General features: G+C 37.7%; 1 protein-coding gene and 2 long non-coding RNA genes across 3 annotated transcripts; all 3 read left to right on the top strand.

Moving 5' to 3' along the window:
- Positions 1-2116: 2116 nt before the first annotated feature.
- Positions 2117-3182, top strand: LOC146459350 (uncharacterized). Its single transcript, XR_014857960.1, has 2 exons — positions 2117-2284; positions 2961-3182. It is a non-coding gene; the product is annotated as an uncharacterized LOC146459350 (long non-coding RNA).
- Positions 3183-13658: 10476 nt separating this feature from the next.
- LOC146459349 (uncharacterized) lies at positions 13659-15654 on the top strand. Its single transcript, XR_014858010.1, has 2 exons — positions 13659-13901; positions 15434-15654. It is a non-coding gene; the product is annotated as an uncharacterized LOC146459349 (long non-coding RNA).
- Positions 15655-17632: 1978 nt separating this feature from the next.
- On the top strand, positions 17633-20703 carry LOC146459348 (kelch-like protein 7). Its single transcript, XM_085089657.1, has one exon. The coding sequence runs from the start codon at positions 17644-17646 to the stop codon at positions 19495-19497; it is 1854 nt and encodes a 617-aa protein (XP_084945783.1). The 5' UTR covers positions 17633-17643; the 3' UTR covers positions 19498-20703.
- Positions 20704-22243: the final 1540 nt, after the last annotated feature.

The following is a 22243-nucleotide window of genomic DNA, read 5'->3' as shown; positions in this document are numbered from 1 at the left end:
TCTAATGAAATTCCCGGTTATTAAGCTGAGTATTCGAAGGACTAAGTTGAATGAAAACGAAAAGTTGGTAAAACATTTGCGTAGGGAATGCTGGCTTTTTCCCAAGTACGTAGACACGCGCTTCAGGCGAAAATTTCCGAGCCGAAATGGCATGTATTACCTTTCGATACGCTGGCGGAAAAGATTTCGATGTACATTCCTTGAACAAAATTCGGCTTTCTCATGACACGACCCGGTGAATTCGGGGGAAAGGTTTCCCCCCACAATTTCACTAGCGTTCTAGCTTAACTTGGAGTGCGCCTTATTGACCGGTCGTTATGGCATTTCATTTTTTTTATAGGTACTGGACCAAGAGCAAAGATACACCTGATACAGTAAAAAACCCGTTATTTATTTTAAACGTATTGGACGGACTATCCTAACTATAAAGGTCTATAAAACTACGATGATTGCAATGGGTCGCTGTTTTCTCTCCTCCGATGTAAGTCTACAGCTGTTAACAGAAAGACGTAAAGTTCTTCTTGGTTGACGGGTACAAACAAAACAATAACGTCTATTTTAAAACCAATATAATTGATTCTCCATTACTTTTATATAGCGTCACTTTCATGTTCCGAACAGTCACTTACGGCTAAGCTTAATTTCACTTTACTGACACAAAAAGCTGTCTATGTTGAGTTAACTGCTCGCGGAAGGAGACAAATTTTTATTTTAATTTTAAACAAAAGAAGAAGCTTGCGAAATTTAAAATACTACGCAAAGGTAACTGGTATCGGTGTAAAATTGATATCAATGCTCTAAATTTGCCATTTTAAACTTTTAAATTCGAACACGGTCAGTTTTGATCTGGATGCTGAAAACACGCAAAAAATAACAAAAATAATTGACCACGCGAAAAGTATATGACACATATGTTTGAAGTCACCCGACTCGTAAAGACTGAATAATCGGATATTTCGCGTATAAAGAAACACAACTAAAACATAAAGAGAATCGCAATAGGTAAATCATGGATTTAGATAGCTTTTTGTGTTGTAACTGAACGAGAATGGAACTTTCTCCTAACGCTTCTCAGATTTCACAGTCGTTTTCAGCTGTTGCTAGGACAAAGGAAGTTTACTTGTCGTTGTTTCTTCCTGGCAAAAAAATTGCCTTTTTAAAATAAACCTTTACCTTTTTTATCCTATCTTAACGTACCCTGATGAAATCATTATTTTTTGCTTGCTTTGTTTTCTGTTTTTCATCACCTACAAACCATTTTCTGTTCGGGTAATAAAGCCCTGCGTAATTTTACTGATAACAATAGAGAGATTTAGGATGGCGTTTACGGCAAACGACACACATGAGACTCCCGGTAATGTTTTCTCTATTTTTTTAATAGCTGGTAACTATTATCCCTTGTTAGAGTCGTGCCGCGGAAGTAGTCTGAAACGTTTTTCTAGCGCTAGCGCGCGCTGGCTGTTTAAGGCTGACTGTAAAGCCAGCTTGTACGCCGATCGCAGCGATAGGCGAAAATCGCCAGGTGTGCCCGGTGCAGGGATTGCGATTTTCGCTGATCGCCGAGATCGTCGTATAAAATCGCCAATATCTGGCATATCAAATCAGTATCGGCGAATAAATTCGCCAAGTGTGCCCGTTTCCGCGATTTTCTAGGTTTAATGCTGCGAATCGCCAGTAAAGCCAACCCATCAGGTTGGGCGATTTTATCACATGATTTTTCAAAACTGCCACATCGCCGCGATCGGCAAAAAAGATCGCCGGGTGTGTCCGCATCAATGGCTGGCGAAAATCGCTTGCGATTTTCGCTGGCGATCAAATTCACCGCGATCGGCGTATAAAATCGCCAGATGTGTCGCTGGCTTAATGCATTTGCAGCTGTAACTTCACAGCACGTTTCTTCTGCACGGACCTTTCCATTATTTGCTTTTTGGGCCAATTTTAAAACAAAAAAACGTTTAACGTGACAACTAGAAACAATAACTTTTCGCCACAAGGCTTTTTGCGACTTTTTATACAACTAATTACAAGTAAGCCAAAACATTGTAAATTAATTGATTCCGAAGGGCGGTATATAAGGAATCACACTGGGGATTCTACCTGATAGCACTGTCTCCATACTCGAATTTGATCCGAGCTGTTACTTACGATCGCCATGAAGTTCTTGACCTCGCTGGTTTTCCCTTACATCTTTGTTTCACTGGTTTTACTGTCCGTTTATCATCAAACTGCAGAGGCCCTGGCTGTACTTCCATGCAACGTGGATAAGAGTTGTCCAGAAACGAAGGTAAATTTTCCAACTTCATCAAGAAACGAAATCTAGAGGATTCTTAACTTTGTTTTACTGGATTAACTCTACTTTATGGTGTCAAAGTTAATCTTCCTTTGTTCGAGCAAAATGTTTCCCTTTGCCAAAGTCAAATAAATTCCGCGACAGAAAGGTGTATTCTCTTCAGTTAGAATTAGCCGTATTCGAAGTAGGTCCGAATATTCTTGACTCCATCCCGCTAATTTTTATCCCAAATTTGCCCTTTTGAGTATAAACGCTTGTGCAAATTCTGGTGCCAATTAAAAGTTGAATCGGTCACGAATCCACAACTTTTCCCTAAGTGGAAACGAAGGGACCTAGGGCAGTCTAGCATTGAGATGTTCAACACCTGTAGGTCAGGCCTTAATGTATTATAAGCGGAGGGGCTCTGGAATGGGAAAGGTGGTTCAACTACCGTGTTTCTTCAATTAGGCATCCGCTGGCTCGAAGAGCATGTACTTGCACTGGACTCATGGAAGCTGATAAAGCCATCAATCTCCAATAAACGAAGTTAGAAATAGTGCCGTGTGAGCTTAGAGGAGGTGGATAAATAAACTAAGTAAATGAATAAAATGCGGTATAAAAATCTTGCCATAATGGCATCTTTTTATATCTTCTAACTTATGCTTTGTTTCATCCTTCTTGATATTTTCAGTTGGCTCATTACCGAAGAAGCATTTGTGAGGCTGCGCGCTCAATGAACTGCAAAAGAGAAAATAACATCTTAAAGCAAAAACTGGCTGACGCTGATGCAGAAATCCTCCAACAGTGATATCTGACGATCACTTTCTATGAAGAAGCTATTAGTAGAGCAGCAGAGTTATAATTGTAATTTAAACTATCAACTTTTTCAATAAACAAACCTGCCTATATTTGACGTCGTCTCCTGTGTGTTGGTCTATCTGCTTTCATTTGTCTTTTAAATTCATGCGTTGTTTGGGTGGGTGGATTGAAATATGGACTGATATCTGCTGCCAGTGGCGCCTTTACATGCTGACGTCCGATCTCACAGAAGAATTGTAAACCGCCATGAGACTATGTGATCTGTGCGGTACTTAAACGCATTATCATTATCCTCTTTTTGTCTACATTGTACTTACAAGTGAGTCTGTTCGCCTACTAAACTCTTTGTGTGGAATCGGTGAGGCGTCAAATGTGGGATGCGAGATGCATTTGTAGTTACAAAAAACTGGATCATTGAATAATGAAATTTTAGAGCTCTAATTGGCTTAGCAGAGATGGGATATCAGGCATTATAATCCATCAAATATTTTCGCTCGCACGCGATTGGTCTAAACGCCTCACGTGGCCGAATATACTCCAGCTAAAACTGGGGAATATCCGGTGATACTCCCCAAGTGATATTCCCCAATTTCAAAAACTTCAAGGCGCGTCAAGCTTGCAATTAAAATTAATGTCAAGATGGGGGAACGGTTTGTTTTTGTGACAGAAGAAGAGATAAACCTGCCGGTCAATAAAGCAGTACCAGAAAACAACATACGCTCTAAACGTTTTTGACGGTAAACTGTTCGTAAACGAAACGTTGAAATACTCAAGCTCGTATTTGCGACATTTTCTCTTGGTTTGACCTCTTTTCAACAGTCCTTGAATTAAAAATGTGGCAAAACTAAAAAATATGGCAGACGAACGGTTTTAGCCCATCTCATTTAAGAGTATTTATAATTTTGTTTTTAGTCTGGCAAAATGAGAAAGCCATCAACAAGCCACTAAATGAGTTAAATAAGCTCGAAGCTTGCTCACACGACGGCAAATATTACAGTTGTAATTCAATGAGAGCAATTCGTGCTGGCCTGGATAGGAATTTAAATAAAGAAAACATAAATTTTAGTACCATTTCTAACAGAGTTCAAGCCGGTAAATGATGCTATCAGTGCTCAACTGGTCGAGATCGCTCGCGAAGACAAAATCTCGTCCACGAAACATAAACCAGCCATGATACCCCGAGAGGTCGAAATTCTCTACAAAGAGAAGCGGCTTGTCCTACTCTCGAGCAACAAGTTCAATGAATCCTCAGCGATGGTGAGCGACTTCGTTGTTGGCTCAATTCAATGTCAAGTTAGCAAAGAAAGCGCTCTGATGGAAATCCAGCAAAAACAACCGGTGGCGTCGTATTCGACTTCAGGTTCAGCTTCGATTTCTTCACAGGTCGTTTTCGGCTGATAAATTCCACAATTGTATTTTCAAAATAAAGTACTGCTCCAATTGAACACTAGATTAAGGAACAGAACGACAAAGCTCCGCCTGCTAGTTCGTTGACGGCGGTTTATACTTTTTTACGGAATGCGATACTTTACAGTTTTTCGCTTTCAATGATCTTTAGCTTGTTCTCGAGAGGTAGTTAGATTCCCTGTAACCTTATCCGCCAGTTGTATCTTGCTTTTGTCTTTCACGGAATTAAACAAGTTTACTTTCCTTTCAAATGTTTCACCTTTTCCCCAAACAAACGCTTTCGACTGAAGTCAAATCTGACGTGGAGACGAGGAGATTTTGGAAGCCAACTGACAAACTTTGACATGATTGACATATGACAGAATGGCAGATCCTGCCGATTTCCGCTTGTTGCGAAAAATATTTAAAGGATAATAAACACAATAGCCTCCATTTGACTTTGAAAATATGCTCAGATATTTGTCCTCGAGCTTCGCTCTCGGAAAACTGTTCGTTTCCCGGAACAGATAATGTCCGTGGACAAATATCTGAGCATATTTTCGCGCCAAGTGTAGGCTATTGTTTATTTATTAAAAACTGGATCATTGTATAATGAAATTTCAGGGATGTAATTGGCTTATCGAACATGATACATTGTATATGAGCCATTACTACAATACCCGAGAAATGGCAACCCGCCCGATTAAATGGACCATTTTACAATTGTTGCTGTGTTACCTGGCTTATGGCTGGAAGCGAGGCTGCCGGTGACCTTGTTTTGATACAACTTTCTTTTCTTTTCTTATGCAAATGCAGGCTAGTTTGCATCACAACAACACAATTTACATGATCAAAACAGTGAGGTCCTCTGGTTGGAGAAATGGTGCAAAATTCAGGATAAATATTCATTCACATTCAGCTATAATATCCATTCACATTCACGATTAATATTTTGATTAACAAATAAAACCGTTCACATTCAGCATTTATATCTATATTCTGGATCAATATTGGTTCACATTCAAGATTTGTATTCGTTTAGTAGTTTTAACTTCATTCACATTCAGCTATTGTATCGGTTCACATTCACAGTACGCCGAATGGTGCAAAATTCACGAATTATTTCCATTCAGCAATTTCTGCGCATCGTATCTTGCGCGCGCCACGTGATATAAAATTACCTCGCACCCAGAGCCCGCGCTTTCGTGATCAAAAGGGCGGATGCAGGTGAACGGACCGAACCATATGATGTCTCTGATTGGGACCTTTTTTGGAGCAATACTTGACGTCCTTGACGAAAGTGAAACATTATGGGAAACACCACAGATGCTAATGCTAATGCTGCTTGGATTATACTCATTCATTCAGGCTGATGGCCACTTTCCTTCACATTTTAACCATTCGCTCAATGTTTCGCACCTATCAAGCTGGATGTTGCGCAGTCACTTGTGACCTACAGTATGCTAATCAAGAACTAGTGTTTTCTGGATCAGATGAGGAAAGGGCTAGCAACTCTCAATGTCTTGCCTCAGATTGAAAAGCACCCAGATCTGTTTGAGCATTTGTTTGTAGATAAAGTAAGAAATGCAACCTCTGATTTTGTGAAAAAATCTACTGCAATTGCCTGGTGAAGATAGCAGCAGTGCCTCAAAGAGGTCTATTCAGATGCTTCTTTCATTTCTTGACAACGCTGAAGTGAGCGATTTGAAAGATTTTCTTCAGTTTGTCACCGGTAGCTGCTCTGTCATATGGCTCCTGGTTGCATTCAGGTCAGCTGTGTTGATACAGAATCGTTTTTAGTTTTGCATCCACATACCTCCTGGAACTAAAAGTTCCCACCAATTTTTCAAATCTTGCACATTTCGATGGAGCCTTATGGGCAGTGATTAGGGGAAGCATCTTCAACACAGCCAGAGTTGTTTAAACATAATATTGTACTTCAACCAATGTTTAAATATTTGTCTTCGGGGATTTGTTACAGATATATATTGTTGTTATAGTCCTGTTGAGTTGTGATTAAAATGTGTGGTTAGATGGTTCAAGGAAGTGATGTTAACCACTTGAAAGTAAGATTCCTTTGCAAGTCTTTCAATCTCAGTATTGTCAGGTTCGTTTTGTGATAAAATTCCATGGTTGTTCATTTTCTCCTATTTGAAACTTTAACCATTCTTGTTGGTGCTGATTGCAAAACCGGTTCACTGTACATGCCATGCACACTAGAATGATAACATGATTAATATCAGTTGTGCTACATTTTAGATGACTGTAAAATTCAATTTATTATCATTACAAACCAGCAGCAGTGTGGTCTAGACTTTGAGCTCATTTTTGGGCTCAGTTACTTTGAGCTCAGCTCTCAAATTTCCAAATAGGAATGGTTCTTATAAACTGTTCAAATTATGTGATGATTCAGCTATTGTAGCTTTTAAAATACTTGTTGTTGTTACCACATTGCAAGGTCATTTAAGCAGACTTTTGAAAGCTTGATAGAGCGGTTTTCAGTTGAGTGTTGAAAAGTGATTATTTTCTAATTACTATGCTTTGTGTTTGCTTCAAAAATATCGCGCCACTTTCTTCGTCAATCGGAAGCCCTCCCCCCCCCCCCCCAAAAAAAAAACAACATTAAATGCAACAATTACTTGCACACATTTTCTTGCGCTTGTCAGCATTTACATATATTTGCTACTAGTTCTAATTGGTTAATTGAGTTTTCAGTTTCATGTTGTGATTGGTCTGATTAATTACTTGATTTTGGTTTTACGACACTCATTTGAAAACCGCTCTGTAACATGGAACTGTGAGGTGGCATTACATTGCGAGAGCTGGTCCTAATCATATAAGTGATCGACCTTTCTTCATATTTGCTATATGCCATTTTGTAGACTAAAATGTTTTAATTGTTATCTTCCGGTTAGACTATTGAAAATTTAAATAATTATTAGCATAAGAGAAAGTAAAATTTATATATTGAAATACATAAACTGTGTCACAATGTTATCTAACTGTTTGTCAATTAAGGGTGAATACCCTGTAACATCCTGTAGTCCATACTCCACCACGCAACGCCTCAAAGTCCAACGTGATACTAGAAGCATTCTAGCTATTTCAGTCCAGGGAAGGCGCAATGAGCGAAGATTTATCAGCACGTCTTCTGGTATTTTAAGCCTTGGTCTGCCTCTATCCCCATTTCTTTCCACTGTTGGACCGACTAGCGCGAGCGAAATCGGTACACCTCGAACTAGTCGGGACTGCTTCCCGACAGTCAGTATCAGTTGTTTCCCATAATGTTTCACTTTCGTCAAGGACGTCAAGTATTGCTCCAAAAAAAGTTCCCAATCAGAGGCATCATATAGTTCGGTCCGTTCACTCGCATCCGCCCTTTTGATCACGAAAGCGCGGGCTCTGGGTACGAGGTCATTTTATATCACGTGGTGCGCGCAAGATACGATGCGCAGAAATTGCTGAATGGAAATATTTCGTGAATTTTGCACCATTTGGCGTACTGTGAATGTAAACCGATACAATAGCTGAATGTGGATGAAGTTAAAATTACTGAACGAATACAAATCTTGAATGTGAACCAATATTGATCCAGAATATAGATATAAATGCTGAATGTGAACGGTTTTAGTTGTTAATCAAAATATTAATCGTGAATGTGAATGGATATTGAGTTGCTGATTTTTGCACCATGTCGCCATCCATAGTAGGAGGTCTGTATCAATACAAGGTCACCGGCAGCCTCGCTACCATTAATAGGCCAAGGCACTGAGTAAGGTGACTCGACCCAGTTATTTTTTGGAGGTACCACCCTACTTTGAAGCTCTTTGGTATCCCCACCTTTACTTTTATCGTAAGTGTAACACATAGAATGGATAACATATAGATCAATCTACAATATAGCAAAACAAAATTTGGCGATCTGAGTAAATATCACGTGGTTATAGTGCCACGCCCCTTTGAGGTTTGAGTCGAAATTCTGCTGTTGCGGGCTTTTTTTCGTAAAAATCGCTGGGCTACACATAGTGCGCATTAGTACTTTGCGCTGAACAAAATCGCAAAGACCTAATTCGAGAAATTTGACGCTTTCCAAATTTAGGTCAAAATTTATGTAAAAGTGATAAGCAAACTTTACACGATTATATCTAATTAACCATGAGATTTATTCCTTTATTTTGGGGATCTTTATTACAGACGGGTCCTTGCAAGTCAGCAAAAAGCTTTAGGACCTTGTAAATGCGCGCGATTTCCAGCAATGCAAACATATAGAAATGATAGTTTTAGCTATTTGTTGACGCTTGTCAGCGTTTCAGAGTCTTTCTCACAAAAAAAGCATTTTCTTAAAATTTGGTGATTAACTTACTACCCGGATTCTGAATTTCATGGTCATTGAAAAACTGTGACATTATCTCCTATAAGCTCAAACTTGAGTAAACATTGAAGATTTTTAGCGTTTTGGCTGAGTTTGTGCTTTGGGAGTTTTCTATTGTTTCGAGTTTGTCATGATACAGCATTCTTGTTCAGCACGCGTGCAATGACCACGCTTGCCTGACTTCCGAATGCACTCATTGGACGACTGGACGCTATGTGGCCTAGCTGCATCCCTTCAATTTTTTTCTTAAAATTCTTTTCCTAGTGCCAAAAGTTTTCAGTTCATTACTTTTTCAGAAATGATGTTTTACGAAAATATTTTGACATCGGATTTCCATACAAATACTGTTATTTCAAGCCTGTTTGCCTCCTCGTCAAAGTGGCATCGAAAATCGTGATAAAACCTATTATTTTCGTATGCTTAAATTTGGAAGGATAATCGCCGGTTTGCACCGAGAAGTTTATTATACAGATTGTAGTAGCTAGAATGTCTGATAAAATGTGTTTGGCATATGCTTTGTTCAGAGGTTTTGATAATATGTCAGAGTCAATTTCAAAAGAAGTAACAGGATCGAAGAAGAAGGAGTTTGGATACACTTGATGACTAATATAATCACTAAAGTGCCGACTAGTGGAAAGTACATCATCTGCAAGCTTTTTGCCTACCGATGTGAAATGGCGGTTAATTTTTGAGTCGGGCTCTTTTGGCAGCAAACATTTACTCCATCTTTGAAAAGGCAAAACACACAGAATTGTAGTTTTAGCTTATCTTTTTTAAAATTTTTAAAATTGCTTATATATACAAAGAGCAGACAATTATCTCTTCCTTTCACCCGCTGGGCCACAAGGCGTTACGTTCAGTTAAGACACCCATGACTGTTCCGGTTTCAGCATTGCATGAAGTTTGCTCATAAATACTCAATTTTTCCTGCAACCAGATGCTTCCCTCCCTTGATGATTAAGACCACCTTAGCAACAATGAAACGCCGAAGAATAATCAATACCTTCAGTTCATAAAACCTTGAGTGCTTTCGATTCGCCCAAAGTACGTTTCAGTTTCAGGAAGTTTCGAAAAATTTAGTTGCCGAATGGAGCAGTATTTTCCGGTGAAGCGCAACTGAAAACAAACCCGTTCTATTCACGAGTTTTGTAGAAAGTGGATCCAAGTAGGAATGGCCGAATGGTATGGCATTCTCCGGTTAGTCTGATTTTTCGAAGTGTTAAAGGGCCACTGTCACGGAGATTGTGCTGTTTGTTGGTCACCACTTCTCAAATAATTGACTAAGAACATCTTTAACATAAAATTGCTCTTAGAGCACCGAGAAGAAAATATGAAATGATTTATCCGAGGAAGAATAATAAACTGTAATCTGTTTTTAGCGACTTTTCTAAAATACAGAAGAGGAAATTGAAAAAATTGGCCACTTTTTTTTCTTTTAGTTGCAATCCACATCCATCCAAGCCATCTGCAGCCAAAGATAAATGATTTTAGTTTCTGTGCACTATTAGGGTTATTGTTAACAAAAGTGGACCATTATTTCAAATTATTATTTAATTACGTCTATACAATGTTTTTGTGGTCATTCAAAGTCTAAAAATCGGTTAAACCGCTTCTTTAAGACAACAAATTGTGAGATATAACAAAAACTCCGAAACTTTATTTTGAAAATTTCTGTTCCAATCGATTCCACACCCGAATTTTTGGTCGAATGGAAGGCGCCATAGAGTTACAATACGCACTATCCAATTCATGCACCTGGCCTGACACTTGAGTCCTATATGCTCTACCGACGTTTCTTCCGGGGCACCGAGGCGCCGGTTCTTTTGGGTGAAATATCTTTTCGGAAAGCTTTTTGTTACTAATCATCTCAGAAATTTTGGTAAATGTCACCACAGACCTTCGTACCACGGAAAACGTTTTCGATACGAAGGGACAAAAAGATGTTGTTTAGAGCGTTAAAGTAAGCCAGGTCTGCTAGCATCTTTGGAAAGTCAGCAGCTTGTACTTTTGGGGAATGGGATTCGGTTCAATAAAATATTCTTCGATGGGAAAAATTCAGCAAAACAGAAAACAGAAAACGATATTTGAAGTATCTTGCATAAATTTAGTCGTTGCGTGGTTCCCCCTTTTTTAATTTTTTGATAAATTTTGTACAAAAGAAAAACCTCGACGTTAACTTTCTGATAAGACGTGGTTTCAGTCATTCGTTTTGGAAAAGGGAAATTAATCACGTCCAGTGAATCCCACGCCACCAAAATTTTCAAGCAACAAAATAAAACTACAATGTCCGAACACCAGTCGAGATTACACTGTTTTCTTTAATTTTTAAAACAACTTTTTTATAAGAACGTTGAAGGTAAAATCAAGTCAAACAGTGAGGCCTCCGGTAAGGTGCAGAGTATATAGCGCTTACTTAAGGTTTTACATGTAATTGAGACTGAGATCGGGCATAAGCATATTTAAAAGTCGTAAAAAGCAGCTGTTTTCATCACCCCCACGATCGCGTTTCATATTTATTTTAGGTCTTTCTTCTTCAGAATCAGAATTTTTTACGGCGCGTGTACGCTGTACATTTTTAAATAACGGAATTAATCACCATTAAATAACAAGTAGGCTTTCTTGTACTGACAAGTCTTATGGTCTTCTGAAGCTTGTTATATGTCCTCCTTTTTGTATTCCCCTAAAACGCCTACGGGACTCGGCTATAGACTAGCTGCAATTAATAATCTAACATTAGGGAGTGCGTTCGATGTCAGCAGGCTCTCTCTCCTCTGCCAAGTCGGTGATGATGCCATCCGCCCCTGCAATATCTGCGGGGGATGCCAGATACGCGTCCCAAGACCATTCATTCATTCAACGTTGTCCCGTACAATCTCGACTTTAATGTGCATGCATAAGGAGTGCGTTCTTTCTACGTCGAACGCAATGAGCCACTCTTCTTTGCGAGAAATCGGTCTTGAGAAATTCCCACAAATTTCCCTTTTAGCTAAACTATGATAACTGTACGGTATGACAACGATAAGAAATTGAGAACTTTTCACTGATTCTGCTCTTTTAGTCAGTATCTATGAGATCGCTTTCGTTAATTTTTATAACCTATTTCTTAAGCGATTGAGAATTTTAGAGTCGCGGTTTTGAAACGTATAGGTTCTCCATTGCGTGCACCGCAAACTGTTTGCAGTTTTCGCATGTCTAGATCTGCCATTTTAACACTTATCAATTTCTCGGGAGCATGTTGGTGTCCCAAACTAAACCTCTGGGAATTGAACTCTATTTTTTTGCAAATACTTTCTTTTGTTTCAGTAAACCAATATGGCCGGTGGTCACGTGAATGAAAACACTCTATTGGACGCACTATCCTAACTATAAAACTACGATGATTGCAATGGGTCGCTGTTTTCTCTTCTCCGAGATGTAAGTCTACAGCTGTTAACAGAAAGACGTAAAGTTCTGCTTGGTTGACAGATACAAACTTAACAATAACGTCTATTTTAAAACCAATATAATTGGTTCTCAATTACTTTTATATAGCATCACTTTTATGTTCCAAACAGTCACTTACCGCTGGGCTTAATTTCACTTTACTGACACAAAAAGCTGTCTATATTGAGTTAACTGCTCACGGAATGAGACAAATTTTAATTTAATTTTGATTTTAAACAAAAGAAGAAGCTTGCGAAATTTAAAATACTACGCAAAGATAATTGATATCGGTGTAAAATTGCTCTAAATTTGCCATTTTTAACTTTTAATTTCGAACACGGTCAGTTTTGATCTGGATGCTGAAAACACGCAAAAAAAAAAAAATCAAAATAATTGACCACGCGATAAGTAAACAGATGTTTGAAGTCATGCGACTAGTAAAGACTGAGTAATCGGATATTTCGCATATAAAGAAACACAACTAAAACATAAAGAGAATCCCAAAAGGTAAATCATGGTTTAAGATAGCTTTTTGTGTTGTAAGAATGAGAATGGAACTTTCTCCTCACGCTACTCAGAGATATCACAGTCGCGTTTTTAGCTGTTGCTAGGACAAAGGAAGTTTACTTGTCGTTTTCTCATCCTGGCAAGAAAAATTGCCTTTTTAAAATAAATTTAAACGAGCACTAATAAAATCATTATTATTTTCCTTGCTTTGTTTTCTGTTTTTTTATCGTCTTCAAACCATTTTCTGTTTGGGTAATAAAGCCCTGCGTATAATTTTACTGATAACAATAGAGAGATTTAGGATCGCGTTTACGGCAAACGACAAACATGAGACTCCCGTAATGTTTTCTCTGTTTTTTCTTTTAATAGCTGGTAACTATTACCCCTTGTTAGTCGTGGCGCTGAAGTAGTCTGAAACGTTTTCCTAGCGCGCGCTGACTGTTTAAAATCTAAAGCCAGCGACACACTTGGCGATTTTATACGCCGATCGCCGCGATCAGCGAAAATCGCAAGGTGTGCCCGGCGCAGCGATTGCGATTTTCTACGTTTATTGCTGCGAATCGCCAATAAAGTTAACCCATCAGGTTGGGCGATTTTATCACATGATTTTTTAAAACTGCCACATCACCGCGATCGGCGAAAAAAATCGCCGGGAGTGTCCGCATCAATCGGTGGCAAAAATCGCTTGCGATCAAATTTGACGCGATCGGCGTATAAAATCACGATGCGTGTCGCTGGCTTATTGCGTTAGCAGCTGTAACTTAAATTTTAAAATAATAAAGCTAAAAAAATAAAACATTGAACGTGACAACTACAAACAATAAATTTTCGCCACAAGGCTATTTGCGACTCTTTATACAACTAATTACACGCAAGCCAAAACATTGTGAATTAATTGATTCCGAAGAGCGGTATAAAACGGATCACACTGGGGATTCTACTATAGCACTCCATACTCGAATTTGATCCGAGCTGTTACTTACGATCGCCATGAAGTTCTTGACCTCCCTGGTTTTCCCTTACATCTTTGTTTCACTGGTTTTACTGTCCGTTTATCATCAATCTGCAGAGGCCATGGTTCCATGGCCGCCATGCAACGTGGGTAAGAGTTGTCCAAAAACGAAGGTAAATTTTCCAACTTCATCAAGCAACGAAATCTAGAAGATTTTTGACTTTGTTTTTTTGGATTAACGCTACTTTATGATGACAAACTTAATCTTCCTTTGTTTGATAAAAATGTTTTTCTTTGCCACAGTCAAATAAATTCCTCGACAGAAAGGTGTATTATCTTCAGTTAGAATTTGCCGTTTTCAAAGCAGGGCCGAATTCTTGACTCCATCCCGCTAGTTTACATCGCAAATTTTTCCTTTTGAGAATAAACAGTTGAGCAAATTGTGGTGCCAATTAAAAGTTGAATCGGTCACGAATCCACAACTTTTCCACAAGTGGAAACGACGTGGACTTAAGGCATTCTAGCATTGAGATGTTCAATACCTGTAGGTCAGGCTTAAAAATGTATTTCAAGCGGAGGTGCTCGTCAATAGCAAAGATGATTCAACTACCGTGTTTCTTCAATTAGGCATCTGCCGGCTCGAAGAGCATCTACTTGCACTGGGGTCATGGGAACTGTTAAAGCCATCAACCTCTCTTAAACGGAGTTAGAAATAGTGCAGTGTGAGCTTAGAGGAGGTGGAATTCACTCTATATGTTTGAAAAGGCAAAACACAATTGTAGTTTACGCTAATTTTTTTTAAAAAAAGAATTAATTGCTGATATAATACAAAGAGCAAATCTATCTTTTTTTTTTCACTCGCTGGAACACAAGGCGCTACGTTTAACGATGGCACTGAATGATACGCTTATTTCAATAATAATAATAATAGTAATAATAATAATAATAATAATAATAATAATAATAACAATAACAATAACAATAACAATAACAATAACAATAACAATAACAATGACAATAATAATAATAATAATAATAATAATAATAATAATAATAATAATTTTTATTTTATTTATTTATTTTGCCACACCACAAATACAATGTAAACAAAAAAAAAATATAGAAAAAAAAAATAGATGTAACAATGGCGAGGAGACCTAAAGGAAATTATGAAGCTTATATTAATTATGTCTCCTCAGTTAATATTTTACAAGATGAAATCAAAAGAGAAGATAAGAACACGACGACGGATACAATTACAATTTCATACAATTACAATGTCAAACGGAAGGGTATATTACGAAAATAAAAGCTACAAGAAAAGTTAATACTTAAACACATTTGTTTAAAAACTACTATTACTACTACTACTACTACTTCTACTACTGCTACTACTACTACTACTACTACTACTACTACTACTACTACTACTAATAATAATAATAATAATAATAATAATAATGATGATGATGATGATGATAATGATGATGATGATAATAATAATAATAATAAATAATAATAATAATAATAATAATAATAATAATAATAATAACAAAATAAAAACATAAATGAATAAATAAATAAATAAATAAATAAATAAATAAATAAATAAATAAGATAAAATGCGGTATAAAAAAATTGCCATAATGGTATCTTCTGATATCTTCGAACTTATGCTTTGTTTCATCCTTCTTGATATTTTCAGTTGGCTCATTACCGAAGAAGCATTTGTCAGGCCGCGCGCTTAATAAACTGCGAAAGAGAAGATAGCATCTTAAAGCAGAAACTGGCTGACGTCGATGCAGAAATCCTCCAACAGTGAGATGTGACTATCCCTTCCTATGAAGAAGCTATTATTACAGCAGCAGAGTTATAATTGTAATTTAAACTATCAATTTTTTCAATAAACAAACTGCGTGCATTGTACATTGTGGTGGTCTATCTGGATATCTGATTTCATCTGTCTTTCACAATCATGCGTTGGTTGGGTGGATGGGTGAGATTAAAACAATGGACTGATAGCTGCTGCCAGTGGCGCCTTTACATGCTGACGTCCGATCTCACAGAAGAATTCTTAACCGCCATGAGACTATGTGATACGTGCGGTATACAAATACATAACCATTATCCTCTTTTTGTCTACATTGTACTTACAAGTGAGTCTGTTCGCGTACTATACACTTTGTGTGGAATCAATGAGGCGTCAAATGTGAGATGCGAGATGCATTTGTAATTATAAAAAACTGGATCATTTCATTTCAGAGCTTTGACTGGCTTAGCAGAGATGGGATATCAGGCATTATTAAATTCTCAGCCTCGGATATTGCATTTCTAGCGTTCTGATTGGTTCACTAAATCCCGGTTATCAGCTCATATACCTTAGTTTGACCTTATATGGAAAACGATTGCCCCAGGTGTCGCTAAGTTAAAAAACTTTTTTCGGCGGGAAGCGAAAGTTTCTTCAGAAAAATGGAGATAAAAAAAAGAAAAGAAGAGAAATACCAGACAATGACAACAATAAAAGCCACAAAGTTCGGCCTGACACTATTTAATGGTATGTATCTCCGAAGATTCCTTTCAAATCAAAAAAATTGCACGATTTTACGATTTAGATCACACAACAACAACAACAATAACAACTGTTCACCTTAAAAAATTACAGGATGGCTTGCAAATCCTGGCGGTAAGAGGTTAAAACCGATCGAAGAAGCTTCTTAAGAAGAGCTTAATGCCTGCCTTTCTGTTTCTACGCATTTACGAGGACTCCAGTTACAAAAGTTCATCCATGAAATCCGTACGAGCGGCGGCCATTATGTTTGTTTCCGTCGCTCGGCACCACTCAGCAAAACATTTGCACAAATGTGCACAGCTCTTACGCTTCTCGATAAGCTCGAAGTTTAAAAAACTTGCACTGAATGATTGTCTCAGTGAGGTTGTACCTCGCATTCTTGGACTCGGCTTGCCTTAAGTGTTTAAAAACGTCTGCGAGGAATTCAGTTCAGCATAAAAAATGTGATCGTTGATCCCTTCCTTCGCTTGGCACCTCACATTTGCTCAAATGTGCAAAACTGTTACGCTTCTCGATCAGCTGGAACTTCAAAAGCACGTAAATGCTTGTGTCAGAAAGGTTGTTACTCGTACACTTGAACATTTCTTGAATTTGATATGTCCGGCTGTGTCCCATCTACTTCGCTTTCGATTTTTCATTCAACTCCGTTCGCAAAGAGCTGTGCGTGTCATGTGATCATTAAGTTTCGCGCGCTTTGGTCGGAAGTTGCCTCAACGTCCAGTCGTTTAAATTTAACAGAAATTTTTACTTAAAATAAAATTCTTTAAACTTTAACGTCAATATCCAAACGGGGAGAATTTAATAAAACAATTATTCCATTCGCGCTTGTTGGATATGAGATTGGTTATAGCCAACTCGGCGCTTCGCGCCTCGTTGGCTATTTACCATCTCATATCCAACGCGCGCTCATAGAATAATTGTTAATTACTACAATGCCCGAGAAAATGGGAACCCGCCCGATTAAATTGTCCTCTGGATGTTCTCCTTCAAAGCGAAATCAGCAAGATCTAGCAATATTTCTTGATTGTTTTTAATGAAACTTGAATAATTCCAGTCGCTCTCGTTGGATTGGGTGATGATAGCAACATCACAATTTCTATATTGGTAAATAAATAAATAAATAAATAAATAAATAAATAAATAAATAAATAAATAAATAAATAAATAAATAAATAAATAAATAAATAAATAAATTTGGATGCCGGGTTTTGATTCCCTGCAAGAGAAAAATCATGAGCTGTTATTCCCTATTCCCTGTTCCCAAATTTTCTTATTTCTTTTCACAGTCGACCCAATCTCCTTTCAATCGCATTTGACGTCGAGGCTCACGGAGCAGAGCGGGCAACATGGCGGACCTATCTGAGCCCATGACAGCTGGCACGGCAGACCCTTCACAGCATCGTCAAGAGCTTACCGAGCGTCTCGACACCCTGAGAAGAAACGATAGTTTCTGCGATGTGACAATCGCAGTAAAAGACAAAGAGTTTAAAGCCCACAAAGATATGCTTGCTGCTGCAAGCCCGTTCTTCCTTTCACTTCTAAAAAGTAACATGAGAGAAAGCAACGAACAGCTGATCAGAATAGAGCTTGAAGAAGCTACTCCGACTGTCATGGAAGAAGTGCTAAAGTACATTTACACTGGAAATGTCTCAGTTACCGTTGAAAGCGCCCACAATTTGTTTGCAATTGCAGACTATCTTCTACTACCAGGCTTAAAAACAGTAGCTGGTAATTTCGTAAAGGATACTGTGACAACCGAGAACTGTGTTTTCAATTATTATTTTGCCATCAAGTATCAGTCCATAGAACTAAAGGACAAGTCAAGTGAGTTAATCCACTCAAACTTTAGTGTTGTCATGGAAACAGATGATTTTCTAAACCTTGATGTAACACAAGTCATGGAATGGGTGTCTAGTGATGATGCCATTGTCAAAGATGAGAAAGACATTTTTAATGGAATTGTTAAGTGGGTGCACCACGACAAGAGTGAGAGAGAAAGTAGTTTTCCTGACTTATTTCATGAAGTTCGTTTGTTATCATTATCTCACAAATTTCTATTCAATGAATTGGTGAAAGATGAACTTGTAAGAGGCAATAATGAATGTTTAAACTTTGTGCTGGCTGGCATGAAAGGAATTGTCATTCCCTCTAACACAGAATGTGTTCCCAAGTCTGCAAGAAAATGCCTTGAGACACACACCGATGTGATTTTTGTCAGTGGTGGAATTATGTCATTTTGTTATGTTCCTTCAGAAGACATGTGGTACCAGTTGGACGACATGATATTTGATCATGAAGATCATAGTGTCATACAATTTGGAGACAAGGTTTTTATTTTCAGCCCAAACAACTTAAGGCACAGACGAGACATGAAAGTTACTGAATATTATATTTCTACAACTAATTCCTGGGGAGCAATAGGTCATTCAGATTGTTATTTTAAAGAGAGAATATCTAGTGCATCAGTAATAAATAAGTACATTTATGTTTTAGAAGTTAAAAGAAATAATCAAGAAGATGCAATCCATGAATATTATCCTGAGGGCAACTTATGGGAACCAATCATTATGGAAGTGTTACCGGTATCTTTAAATCGTTGGGGAACTTGTGGTGTTGGTGATGGGCAACACCTCTACATAATTGGTGGAACTAATCGTGGGGAAGCAGGGATAACGGGAACACGTTCAGTTGCTCGGTTTTGCCAACCAAAACATTTGGAAAATGTTGCAGCAATGAATGAACCAAGACATGATGCTTTTGGAGCAGCCATGAACGGAAAGATCTATGTAGCAGGTGGACTGCAAAGGAAAGGCAGGAATTATAAGGTACTTCACACATGTGAGCTGTACAGTCCATCAACGGATGAATGGCAAGTGATTCCAAGTCTCAATGTGCCTCGTCATTCTGCAAGCATGGTGTGCTTTAAAGGAGCTCTCTATGTTGTTGGTGGCTTGAGGGATAACAAGAGAGCAAGAGAGTTGTCAGTGGAAGTGTTTCATTCTGAGGAAAATGAATGGAAGAAGAAATCAAGCATACCTGTTACCTGTGAACATGTTGGAGACGGATGGAAAAAGCCTGTGTACGAGGCTTGTTTTGCAAATCTTCATAGATGTGTGTTATGGGAAATTAACACCTTAGAACATAGAAGACAAATGGAAGAATTGGAGGCAGAAATGCAAGCTTTATTAACCTCAAAATAAACAGCAAAAGGTCAAAGGACTAGGAATTACCTTGGGAGATTCTTGAGAGGAAATGTTTATCAGACAATTCAGACCTGTAGAAAGGATACATCAGCTTCCTAGCGGCCTGGCAATTGCATTCTTGTATCAGTCTTTGAATTAACATTCCCTTGACAAACCTGTTTTTTCCTCAAATTGAAAGCAGAGCTCTACGAAACCTGACATTTTTGGTTAAATGTATCATGCAAATTTATTCATGATCTTGCCTTTTTTTCTTTAATTACACTGTACATATTTAAGGTGGTTTACAATGCTTCCAAGCATTTATCATATAGATTATTACTACCACTCCATATTACCAGTTTACACTACAATAATCCAGGTATCAAAGAGATAGCTAAACCTTGGTAAACAAATATGGTAATTTTTTTACATAATAGGTTACCATGGTGACAGCAACCTGTTAAAAAGAGCCCTAATTTTATTTTTTATAACTCAAAAACAAGCTGACAGTGACCCTCATTTTTTACTATCAAATGAAGGGATGCATGGAATAAAGCTTTAAGTGATTCTTGATCTCACCTTAAATTCTCCTTTGTATCATAGAAGGTAGAACAAGGAAATTTGTTAAGAGAATCCAGCAGTCTATCAGGTGTCACTTAGGGCTTTTTTTTTCATGTACCCCTTAAAATGGTAATCAGGGTGATGAGACACAACATTATACAACAAATCGTAGGAAGGAATTCAGTCACCACCTTAAATTTAAGGTGGCTCTGAATCTGCTTAGAATGAATGACTTCAATATTCAGTAACAGATAATTAAGCAAAATAGGTCAATGGACTTTTTAAAGTTTCTCATAACTTTTTAATAAAATAAAATAAACAAAAAATTTCATATTGGAAATAAGTAATAGAGCATATAAATATTTACTACTGAAACAGTACAGTAGTGGGCGTCAAGATATGATATAATATGTAACAATCACATCTGCTTTTTATTAGTTTTACTTTTCTTGTTTTACCAAGTATCATTGTAACACTTCAATTTTTAAATACTGTATCACATAAAAAAGTTATAATTACATTTTTGTGTTACTATTACATTTTGTTTAAGTTATTTTATTTTGTTGTTGTTAAATTAGCGTGCTGGGCCTTCAATCGGATAGTCGGAAGATTGGAGGGTTGGCATGTTGGATTGAAGCTAGGTTAGTGTCTGCATTGTTGTGTTCTTAAGGACGGTGCCTATTAATACCGAAGTATTTTTGTGCGGTCTATTACTATGCGGGAAAAGCAGATCTTGTGGCAATTCTCCTTGTTTTATTATGCTACTGACATCAGATTAGCTTAAGCTTCACTGAGTTGGCTACTTGTGCATTTCTGGACACAAGTGGGCTACTGAGGCTCATAGTACGACTTTACCCATTTCATTTTGTGGCATGCCAACCTTTATGCATCTCCAATAGTTACCAACATTTAATTTGCTCTTGCAACATGACAACTTGATCGAACAATATATATGAGAGTAAGGAGATGGCCACCAAAGATTAAATGTGCTGATACTTTAACAAATTCTGCCAATTTAGCGCCATAAAAATTTATGAGTGTGATGATGCAACACCTGACAGTGAAAATATTGTTGCCACAATGCTTAACTGTAACATTTCATGCTGTCTTGTTAAAAGGGATACTGAAACAGAAAAAATCTAATATGTCAACATCGAACATATGCTTTTAGTCAAACACATCCTATGTGCACTTACAATGAAAATATTTGAGGTTATAAAAACAATATCCCTTATTAGGCTTTAAACACACACAGGATCATTAACCAGAAGGGTAGTACTCAGGCTTTTGGTTGGGAGTGTGCTGAGGGGTCCTCCAAACCCTTACCCTTTTTCAGACAAAAATATGTAATATCTTAAGGACGGTGCCTACTTTTGTTACTGCGCATGCGTTTTGTGCATCTCGAGATACCCGGGTTTCCTATGGGTGCATGGTGCCTACTAATACAGGGATATTTTTGCGTGGTTTAAAACTGGAGAAAGCAGAACTTAACAAGTGCTTTCAGTACCCAAAAAGAAAATTGGAAATAACCATGCATTTTTCAGAGATAATACAACTTCAATTTGGAAAACAATGTCATACATTGCTTTGTATTTTACTGCTCTTTAGAATAATTGTTGCTTATTTATTTCTGAAAATGCCTGGCTACCCATAATTTTCTTAAATTAGGATTCCAATAGCCCTTGCTAAGATCTGCTATTCCTACATAGTCATAAACCACACAAAAATACTTCGGTATTTGTAGGCACCGTCCTGAATAACTGTTTTCAGAATCAGCCTTTCAGGTCAAAATATTTCAATGCCTGCTTTCGGAACCAGCCTTTTAGACCTATGCAATAATAATTATTTCAAATACCAGTGTTCTGATCCAGCCTGCAGAAGCCTGTAGTCAGACATCGCCCCTAAAATCCATGTCCATTCTCTTACTTCAGACTAAAATAGTTAACTCTATCCCATGGGGAAGGAGTTCCCATCTAAAAGTGACGGGAGGTGATCATCATAAATTTTAAAAAGAACCCCCAAAAGGTACCAGAATTCTATTTGTGGGCATGGTATAATTTTTTACCCCTGACAGGTACCATCAGTATACTGACATTTACTTCCTCTCATATTATTCAGTTCAATACCCTAAAACGTGCCACAATACCTCTGATGGGCTGAGGTCATTTTAGATTTTAGCATCCCAAGGGGTACCAAGCCATGA

This window comes from Pavona decussata, unplaced genomic scaffold (genome assembly GCF_977016875.1).
Source record: "Pavona decussata unplaced genomic scaffold, jaPavDecu1.1 SCAFFOLD_220, whole genome shotgun sequence".
NCBI lineage: Eukaryota > Metazoa > Cnidaria > Anthozoa > Scleractinia > Agariciidae > Pavona > Pavona decussata.
The sequence above is the reverse complement of the archived record's forward strand: the minus strand, read 5'-3'. Positions and strand labels throughout refer to the sequence as shown.

Excerpts from the sequence above, each read along its gene's own strand:
- LOC146459348 (XM_085089657.1), top strand. The coding sequence starts at position 17,644 with ATGGCGGACCTATCTGAGCCCATGACAGCTGGCACGGCAGACCCTTCA.